This window comes from Gymnogyps californianus, chromosome 14 (assembly GCF_018139145.2).
Source record: "Gymnogyps californianus isolate 813 chromosome 14, ASM1813914v2, whole genome shotgun sequence".
NCBI lineage: Eukaryota > Metazoa > Chordata > Aves > Accipitriformes > Cathartidae > Gymnogyps > Gymnogyps californianus.
The window spans coordinates 560,030-570,582 of record NC_059484.1 but is presented as its reverse complement, the minus strand read 5'-3'; the positions used below and the strand labels follow the sequence as shown (position 1 = coordinate 570,582).

The following is a 10,553-nucleotide window of genomic DNA, read 5'->3' as shown; positions in this document are numbered from 1 at the left end:
CCCTACAGAGAGAGCATCCCAGGGTATATTCAATAAGGACACTTTTGCCAGTCTTAGCTGGCAACTTGTGACACCCTTCAGCAGTACTTGTGTGTCGGGAAAAGAGAAGTGTTACTCTGGCAGGCAAGAAGCTCTGCAGACATGCAAAGTCAGCAGGGAGAATCACACAGGTTGGCACATGACAGCTGCTTAGAAGTGTTAAAAAGAAAAAAATCACACCTATCTCCTATTTCTCCTATTTCTCCTATTTCTGGCAGGTAGGGAATACTTGGGAATAGCACCCCGGTAGCCAGCCTGGGAAAAGCAGCCATGCTACGTTCCTGTCCCCAGCCCTGGGCAGCTGCCTGCCACAGCTGCGGCACCGACAGCCTGCGTGGTACAGGTCCCCTGTGCCTGAGGCTGGGGCTGGCTGGGGGTTATGGGAGCAGCAGGAGAAGGTGGGTGCGTGGACCCCTGATGGCTCAGGACCACAATGGTAGATTTTCCTCTCTGGATCTCACTGTGCTAAGTAATGAGCACTAGTCTTTGGAAAAGCAGCAAACCCCAGTATGGTCCTTCCTTGCTTTTACACTGAGGGGTCGAGAGGGGTGGGGGGCATTTTCCTGTGCTCTGCTTCAAACTGCCGCCCTTCTGAGCTGCTATCGACAAGCCCGTGCTTTTCTGACAGCCCTCGCAGGCGCTTGTGACGTGGTTTCTTTTCCGTTGTAGGTAGTACCGAGCCTGAGCTGAACACGGGGAGGGAGCCCGTAAGTGCTGGGACAACAAGCGGAATATGAGTGAGAACAGCCACTTTCCATGGTCTGCTGCAGATTGCTGCGAGCTGCATTCCTCGGGCTCGCAGCTGGCTGCGCTGGCCTGCAGCAATGGGGACGAGCAGCTCAGCCAGGCTCCGGAGCCTGCCAGCGGGAGAGCCAGCCCCTGGGACGATGCTCAGCCCTCCCGAGGAGCGGAGGGGGAGCACGGGGGCCAGGGGGACGAACGTCTGGAAGCGGCGACGGAGCTGGGCGAGAGGCAGGGTGAGCAGGGACCGGGGACGGGCGCTGCCAGCGAGAGTGGCTGTGAGGACAGGCCAGCGCTGGCGAACGGCGTGGACACAGAGCTGGCTGTGGGGCAGGAGCAGATGCCGCTGCAGCAGCAGGACGGCGGCGTGCCCAGCCGAAGCAGCACGGATTTGGGGGAGAGGGGCTCCCCCAGCCAGGAGATACCTAGCGAGGCCCTCAGCAAGGAGCGGTGGCACAGCGTCCTGGGATCCTCAGAAGCTCTAAGTGCTGACGAGCCAGAGGAGCAGCTCGGGTGAGTGTGAAGCCATCGTAACGTCGGCTCAGTGCTGGCTTATGCGTGTTGTTTCTCAAGCCTCCTTGGTTCGAGTTACTCTGCTCCGTGTGTAACTCATCAGTTTAAAAAGCTGCAGCTGCTCTCATGGCTGACTGTGGCTTTTCACTCTTTTCCTCTCTGGGCTTCTCACACTGCTTTTCACTGTTACAAATGTAGAAAAGCTGTGATTAGAGCCAACGTCTGCCTACAGAGTCACTAAAGCAAAGGAGAAGCTTTAAGGATCTCAAGAGTGCTGGGTGCTGGTTGTGCTCACTTTGGGGGTGTCCCACTTGCAAGTTGGAGATTCAGCTGCAGCACTTACGGCAAAGTTACCTGAGATAACTTAGGTCAAGTGCGACAGCCTGGGGATGATGGAGAGCTGGGCTTGTCTGGAAGGCTGGTCCTGGCAGCTTGTCTTGCTCTGGCAGTCCCTGGGCTAGCAGGTTACAGCTTTGTATCCAAAGGACCATGCCGTTAGTAAGAGAGGGCAAGGCACTGAGCTTTGCTCCCCACAGGTGTTACCAGTGCCTGGGTGGCACAGGGATAGCAGTGTGAGACAAGAGATATGAGTGTCATCCTATTCTCAGGTGCCTGAGACAAACCAGCATGTGTGCAATGCCCCTCGGTCTCTGTGTCCTCTGTACTGGCAGCCTGACTTCATGGGAGAACTCTCCAGGCTGGGGGACACCCACACCAGTGTGGTGTCCACAGCTGATTTTATGCCTCTGCAAGTGCCCAGGCCTCCCTGGGGATCTGCCAGTTGGGGGCTGAAGGGAAATGACTGGTCACTGGGATGAGGTGGGGTGCTTCCCATGCCGTTCCTGTGGGAGGAGTACGGATGCTTCCCTTTTTTGCCACCAGAAATCATCCAGGTGTCTGTATTGTAGCCACCTGGGGTTGATGGCTGCTGTGAATCTTATGGCCCTGCCTACATACCTACCCCAGCACAGGAGAGATGCTACAAGCAGGAGGGGGCTGGAGAAGAGCAGCAGGGGTTGTCACTGAGGAGTATGGCCCCCTTAAGAGGAGAACATGTGAAAGGGACAGAGTGGCCAAGAGGGGCCTGTGAATCACCTCCTAGTTTTAGTCCAGTGCAGGCTTCAGGCTGAGCCGTTTGCTCAGAGCGCTGTCTGGAGCGTAGGCAGGAGTGTCAGCAGAGCTGGGAAGCCACACAGCGTGTGGGCTGATGACAGGCGTCCCTAATTCATTGTGTCTCTAGTGTTGAACAGGCTCCCCTATAAAAAGCTGATGGTTTGTTTTACCCAAGGCTCCCAGCAAGAAGGAGCAGCACTGTTTCAATAAGCACAATTGAAGGTGTTGAAGAGGAAGAGTGTCCAATGCAGGCTGCTGGTGTCCAGAGAGCTAGGGGAGTCTACCCCCCGGCAGGTCTCACGAGCCTCGTAACCTATGCAGTCAGGTCTTGGGTGTCTGCAAGTCTCTCAGGTTGCAAAGGGAATCATATTTGCTTGGTATGTGGCTCCCCGGCAGAGACTGTGAGTTCAAGAGGAAGCTAAGGGTGGTGGTTAGTGAATGCTGCTACAATCACTGGAAGTGCAATTATTTTAAGGTACTAGGGCATGAATTGGGAGAAGTGGCAGGCTGAGGATTTGGAGATGATGCAACCTGACTGGGCTCTGCATGTGCAGCCCATGATCTTATGCTCTAAACATATTCACGTGGATAGCAAATAAGTCTTTTGGGAAGCTGAATGCACAAGGGACAAGTCACGCACTATATTCAAAGGCAGAAGGACAGCTGGAAAACTTCAGGGACACAGCTGAAATCTGGGAAACCACTTACTGCCTAGGGATTGGGTTAGCTCTCTGTGTTTGAGTTCCTTAGTACTTTGACCACCTATCTTTAGGCTAAATGGCAGAAACATGTGGGTGGGCCAAACACAGCATGGAGCTGGTCTTTCCTGACTGTAACTGACTGTCTGGCTCTCCTAGATCAATGTGGATCAGGAGTAACAAAGCTGACAGATGGACCGAGGCACTGGGAAGTCACTGTCATCCTGCATCATCTCTGAGTTTCCCCAGTTCTTTCTTTACTCCCCTTTGGTATGTTGCTGTTTCTGTTATGACCCATTCTGGCTATAGGAGAACATGGAGTTTCTCTATCTCTGGCCTAATGTTTTACCGATAAGCAGTCAACTATTCACTCCTGGGGAACAAATCACTTGTCATCATCCGCATGTTGGTGCTCATATGATGCATTTTGTCCCTGGATCTTAAAGTACTTCTTTACAAGAAGGGGTTGAGTCTTGTTCTTCCCGCTGAACCAATGGAGAATTAAAGGGGAAAAAGTCATCCAAGGTCATCAACTCCGTGGTGGAGCTGGAGAAAGAAACCACGATTGCCCTGCTGAAGGTAGGTTAGTGCATCTATGCAGGAAATAGTTGTTAAAAAAGTCAAGGAAAAAAAGCCAAAGCTTTAGTGCTTGTGCTGCAGTTTGCATTAACTGAATCCCTTTTACCCCCTTTCTGGTTTATCCCATGACATCCACTGGTGTGCCAATATACCATTTGTCAAAGCCCCATTTTCCCATCATTATGGCTATGTTGCCTGGAGGTCTTTCACCTTCCCAGAAGCCCCCAACATTGGCCCTGTTGATCTCAGGGAGGTCGCAGCTCTGCAGTCAAACTGAGAGCTTCACCAGTGAATGATATTCTCTGCTTTCAGCCCCATGAACTCATGCAAAAAGGTCAAACTTTTTAATAGAAGAATCCCCACCTTTGGCTTGTAGATGCACTTAGTACCTGCAGGTTTGGGACTGCTGCCTTTGCCCACACATTTCCTCCCATGGCAACACACAGCTGTTGAGCAATTCAAATTCCATTAAAGAAACTTTCAGAAAAACTTTGCAGAAAGCTTGCAGTGCATAGAAAGTCCTGATTTCCATCATGCCCTTCTCTGACAGGACACCCCACTCCACCAGCACAGCAAACTAGGTTGTACCTTATTACAACTAATTAACCAGTGAGAAGTGAAATGTAAACAACTCAGTGCATAAAAATCCAGTACAGTTCAGCTGCAATAATAACCAAGTGCATTGCTCTGCATGCCTTGCCGTAAGCAATAAAACAGTGTTTCAGAGATTACTGGGAAAAGCAGCACAGGCAATTACATACAGCGTTACTTCAATACGCTTACAAAACCTTGTGATTACAATGCAAATAAATATACGGCTCCTTATTTAAGTAAAGCAATTGCCTTCCAGGCTGTGTAATAAGTACGCGACACTTCTCTGTGGGGTCAGGCTCATTCACATGAGCAAGGTCTTTCACTGTCTTGCACCTTAGCCTGGCTTCGCTTGAATTAGATGCAGATGGTGCTCCTGGGCTGGTGTAAGCTGTAGAAAGTCTCTTTGTCCTCCGTCTTCTCTGGGACCACACAAGGCGAGATGCGATGTGCCTGACTGGTTGGTGCCCACTGACCCATCCAGAACCACGGCTCCTGCCCTGGTCTCTGTGGTCTGTCCCACGCAGCCTTTGCTGGGGCATTTGTAGGGACACAGACTTTCTCACTTTGTTGCCTTCTGTATGAGTTTGGGCTCAAGGGATAAATAAAGGACTGGAAAATACAAGCTCTGTGGTGTGAACAGTTAATGGAAATAATTCTGTTCAGTGTGGTGAGACAGCGGGAGCTGTCTGGCTTGAGATTATGGCAATGTGGGACCTGCTAAGTAATGTCGAGGAGGTGCAGGGCTTGATGGCTCTTGATGGGCTTGATACCCAGGAGCACCCAGGAGAATACCTACAGACACAGCTGGAGTGCACAACACCCCTGGAAACACATGCTGTGCACCACACCTCACAGGGATGGGCCAGGGTATGCCCTCCTGCATGGGTGCTCCCACACAAAGACATGCTGGTGATGGGAGTGAAGCGATGCAGGCCAAGAGGAGGTGTGATGGGTCTCTTGGAGGACCTGGGGAAACCACAAAAGCCCAGGGTTTTTCCTGGGTGTTGGGAGGACACAGACCCTGTGTAGGGGAAGGGACATGGAAGTTCACTGGGGATGGGGGCTGTTGCAAGAAGTTTAGCAATGGGATGAGCTGCCAAGGCAGTCCGTAATTCCCACCGCTGGGTGTAATTAAGGCTGTAAAGTCCTTCCTGTCACAAGGGGATGAAGTTTTTAAAGTTTATCCTGCTTTGTGGAAGGAGATCTCTTCTGTGCCAGGTGATGTGCAAGGCAGGGAGTGGGCTGTCACTGACGCCCAGTAGGAAACATCACTAGCAATAGCTGGGTTTGGGCATGCACAGGTACAGCATCTCGTTCACTGGCACAGGAAACTTGCTTATCCATGATCCACCCCCAGAATTCATCTCAGGGAAATGTATTCTGCTGCAAAGTGAGGCCGTGCTCATTAGCAGGGGCACTAGGCACAGCCATGATGCTGACACAGGGTTTCCAAACTGAGACAGCCATAGTGAGGAGGTGCAGTGTGTTGACTCCAACCAGCAACTAAGCACCTATCCAGCCACTTTCTCACCACCGTTCCTTGTGGGATGGGGGAGAGAATCAGAAAAGCAAAAGTGAGCAGGCTTGTGGATCAAGATAAAAGCAGTTTAATAAGTGAAGGAAAAAGAAAAAGAAAAAAAAAGTGATGCAAAAGCAATCGCTCAACATCTCCCACCAGCAGATTGATGCCCAGCCAGTCTCTGAGCAATGGCTACTTTGAAAGACCAACCCTCCCCCCTCCCTTTTTTTTTTTTTTTCTGAGAATGATATTATATGGCATGGGATATCTCTTTGGTCAATTCAGGTCAGCTGTCCCAGCTGTGTCCCCACCCAGCCTCTTGCCTACCCCCAGCCTACTTGCTGGGGAGGGAAAAATAGAGAAAGCCTTGACGCTGTGCAGGCACATTCAGCAATAGATAAAACATAGGTACATTATCAACACTGTTCTAGTCACAAATCCAAACCACAGCACCTTATGTGCTGCTATGAAGAAAGTTAACTCCATCACAGATGGAGGAAAAGCAGCTTACTGTTCCCCTAGCTTTCACCTGTATCGCAGCATGAAATGTCGGGTTCTGACAAAGCAAATGACAGCAGCGTCTGCTGGAAGTGGGGAGCCAGGTTTCACCTGAGAAACCCGGGATATTTCAGGCAGGTCTGTGCAGCCTGGTCTATTCCAGGAGGGACTGAGCCCTCCCAGCTCTCCAGGGCTCCCAGCACAGTGGGTGTTGCTGGATTTGACTCAGATTAATTCTCCCAGTGTGGGTTCATATTGAGAAGTACACTGGAATGAATGCCCCTGCATTCAAAGCTAACACAGAGTCGGCATTGCTGAGAGTCATCCATGCTTACCTGGAAGCTAGGCTTGTAGGTTGATGCGTTTCACAGCCTGTAATGCTGTGCCTGAATCCCACAGGCTAGCTGTAAAGCAGCATGGAACCTCCCCTGTCTGGGTGTGTGTCCATCACCTTTTACATCCCTCTCAGTGGAGAGAAAACTATTTGTAGGGTGCTTTGCACTTCTAGGGTGCCTCATCTAAGAAAAAAGGCTTAAGTTACAGCATATGAATTACTCCCTAAAAGCTTCTGCTTTTTCTCCGCTATTAAAGGGATCAAGGACATTTGCTGCCAACATTCAAAGTTAGATGAAATGGCCTCAATCTTAAGGATTTTCATGCTTTTGAAGTAGCCATAATTGGAGCACTTGAAGGGAGAGAGAACCTGCAGATTAAATCCTTTCTGGCAGTGGATCCAGTAGCAGGTGTCAGGTGCAAATGTCTCCAGTTCAGAGGTCTGGCTTTTTACTGGGGCATGACCAAATTAAAGGTTGGCTGGGCCCCTGGGATTGCTCATCATAAAACTCTGCCTTTTTCAGCTCTAGAAGCTTGTAATAAAATTGGGAACCAAGCAGGTTATACCACAGAAAGGTCCCAAGGGCCTATAATCACAGCATCCATTTCTGCCTCTTCTCTTGCCTCGTAGCTCCAAGTGGAACAGTGCAAGCAATTACCTTGACACTATTTTCGACATTTCCCTTTTTGGTCCAGGTTTGCTTCTGGAGATGCCAAGCTGAGCTGCAGTGAGGATGACAAGGAACATTTTCAGTTCAAAGACATCAGGGATGGGTTCAGCTCGACCTTTGAGAAGATAGTTGAGTCTGACCTTATGAAGGGTACATACTACAGCAGCTTGGACTCTTTGGATGTCCTCTCTCTCACAGACGAGACAGACAGCTGTGTCAGTTTTGAGGCCCCGCTCACCCCATTGATCCAGCAAAGGGTCAAGGAAAGCCCAGAGCTCTTGGAGCAGAAACTGGTAGCCCAGCAGAGAGAAGCCCTTCACCACATGGCTGCTGATAAGCAAGAGCAGGCAGCAGCAAAGCCAGCAGAGGGGGATTTTGGGAGCCCTCTCAGGCACTCAATTACCAGCAGCAGGTCGGAGAACGTGCTGAGCCGGTTGTCCTTGAAGAGTATCCCAAACGGGTTCCACGTGGAAGGGTCGGAGGAAGATGCCACCAAGATCATTAACTCCATCAGGTAAGAGAGGCTGGGAATTCCTTGGGCAAGGGCTCCTTGGCTTACAGGGTCCCAGTCCAGGAGCAATGCTCACAGGACATGATAGAGATGGAGCTGCTTTTTTTCCCCTTATGCTTCCTCTCACATGCTGTCATGGCAGAGAGGCCAAACACCAACAGGAAAAACTTTCCTACCGGTAGGTTAGGACTGCAGCTGGGGACCAAGGTCTCATGGCATTAAACCAGCCAGTCCCCAGTGGGCCTGTGTCTGAGTCCTCCCTGTTCTCAAGCCCAGGACCCCAAACTGCAGGTGAGCTGCAGGGTCCTGTAGGAGCCCTGCGAGCCCAAGAAAAGCCAAGGCTCAGCACTTCGTGTTCACGTTTGCTCTGGACGGCACCACCATTCATCTGGCTGCTCACAAATCCTGCCTGTTCTTACAGCAGGCAAAGCTGGGGCTCCGCTGGGCAGACCACTGCCTTGTCTGCCTGACATCTGCAAAAGCCCTTGGCAGGTTGGAGGCAGTCAGGCACACTCCCAAATGCACTCTGAAGTGCAGGGAAACCTCAAGGTTTCACTTAGGACTAGGTGCCCCTGTAGAGGCCTCCCCAAAGGTTCCTCTGCAGGCAGCGAGGAGATCAGCAGAGACTTCATCCTCTGGACCAGCTCAGACCCAAACCATCATCCCTGGGAGACAGCAGCTCATCTGCAGGGCACTTCCTTGCATGAGGAAGCCAGGTGATGAGCAGCCAGGTCATGGGAGAGCTGGAGTGAGGCCGTATGTCCAGCTAGCTATCAGGCCTTCAGTGAGCCACACTGCCCAAAAATGTGTGAATAGGTGCCATAGCTGGCCTTGAGCAAGAAAATAAAGGGACGCAGCCCCACCTACATGGTGCCAGTGGGGCTGCTCAGCGTGTTGTCTGTGGGAACAGCTGGCCACGGCGCCGGCAGGCAGCTGGGAGAGGAGCAGCCCACCAGTGACAGCAGGTCTGGTGCCAGTCCCATTGGCACGATTTGTACAAGTGCAGTTTCTCATCCTCGGCAAATAATCTGAACTGAAAAGCATACCATCTATCCCTAAGATTTCCTGAATGTCCACAGCTCTGAAAGAGCTTGGTATCCCTTTCCATACCAGTGGAGAGAGAGGAAGCTTAAAAAGGTGTTGGGGCTGCTTGCTTTGAATGGATACGTTCTCATTTCTCAGGGAGAAGTCACCTTATCTTCAGTCTTTTTCTACAAATTTGAAATTAAATTGTACTATTTCATTTGACCTGAAATGAAAGAGGGTTTGTCCAATGTACAGTTCACAAACGTATTGTTGGTTTTTCATATTTTTTGGTTAGGACAAGAAGAAATCAAAATGTAGCTTTTTCTGTGGGTTTCGTCAAGTCACATTGCTGCTCCTTGAATTGTTTCTTGTTTCTGTATAGCGACGCCAGCTTGAAAGACGCGCTGTCAGACTCCGACTCTGACATGGGCAGCACGGAGCAGCTTGACCAGGGCAGCACGGACACCTTGGCAAACGGCTGCAGGGCGGATAGCGAGGCTGCCAAGAGGCTGGCCAAGCGCCTCTACAACCTCGAAGGGTTCAAGCGCTGCGATGTGGCACGCCAGCTTGGGAAAAAGTAAGTGGGGCTTTGGGTTGCAGCCAACCCTGCGAGGGGGTTGACTGAGATGGCAGCATTGAGCGTGGCCAGCAGAAACACAGCTGTGGTGGGAGGGTCTGGGGGAGCACTGGTTGTGCTGGGAGGACAGGACAAAGGCAGGAAGGGAGAAGCCTGCTGTTGCAAGGGCTTGCTGGATGGAGTCAGGGCTGTTGGAGATCCTTCCAGTTGAAACTGGTCCAAGCCCAGTGCCCTTGCAACCTGAATTCTACAAGTTGCCTGTGTGTATAGGCATTAACTGCCACAAGCTGCTGCCCACCAGAACCAAGAGCTTCCTGCATTTGGTAAGGGCCCAGCAAGACCCCCCTTAAAGCAATCCCCAGGCAGAAAGGTTTGTAATCCAGACCTGGACCTGCACTGGGCTCCCTGCCAGTCCCCGGGTTTTTCATGTCTGCACCCCAAAATCTTCTTGCTGCAGTGCCTCCTGACCCACTCTGTATAGATGGCATGAAGGGTTTGATGGTGAGCCAGGTACACACTGGAGGTCCAAGCACCTCAGCTGGTAGATTTGCCTGGGTAAGGCAGAAGGGAAATAAGAAGTGTTTATTCAAAAGTGGGAGAGTTACAGAGATTTCTAAGAGACAGAGTAACAGTAATGAGTGTAGCAGTAACAGATTATTTTAGGATGCCAGTGGGTGTGAGGACACCAATCCCCATCATCCTTCTCCTGGATCAGATATAACCTGTGTTGCTGGGGGTTTTTTTATGTCCTTGAAATGTCTCACTCCTCTCCAGATCAGCAGAACACAACTGTCCCTCAGCAAATACCCAAGCTTTCAGTACCAAGGATCGTCTGTGACTCCCAGCTTAGTCCTGGGACAGAAGGAACTCATGAATGATCTCCTAGAGAGGCTGTTTGTACCACCTGGCAGCATCCCCATTCTTTTGTGCTGCTGTTCTTGTAGCAGGTGCATTGCTGGTTTGTCGTGGTTTAATCCCAGCCAGCAACTAAGCACCATGCAGCCCCTCGCTCACTCCGCTCCCCGCCGCCGGTGGGATGGGGAGGAGAATAGAAAAAAAAAGTAAAACTCCTGGGTTGAGATAAGAACGGTTTAATAACTAAAGTAAAATAAAATATAATACTAACAATAACAATAATAAA

General features: G+C 50.9%; 1 protein-coding gene across 1 annotated transcript in view; it reads left to right on the top strand.

The window, feature by feature from the left end:
* Window positions 1–772: 772 nt before the first annotated feature.
* Window positions 773–10,553, top strand: part of PSD2 (pleckstrin and Sec7 domain containing 2) — a 44,695-nt gene continuing 34,914 nt past the window's right edge. Inside the window, exons 1-3 of the mRNA XM_050905426.1 lie at window positions 773–1,293; window positions 7,324–7,812; window positions 9,218–9,412. Of these exons, the coding sequence (XP_050761383.1) occupies window positions 773–1,293; window positions 7,324–7,812; window positions 9,218–9,412 (1,205 nt within the window). The remainder of the gene's footprint in view (window positions 1,294–7,323; window positions 7,813–9,217; window positions 9,413–10,553) is intronic.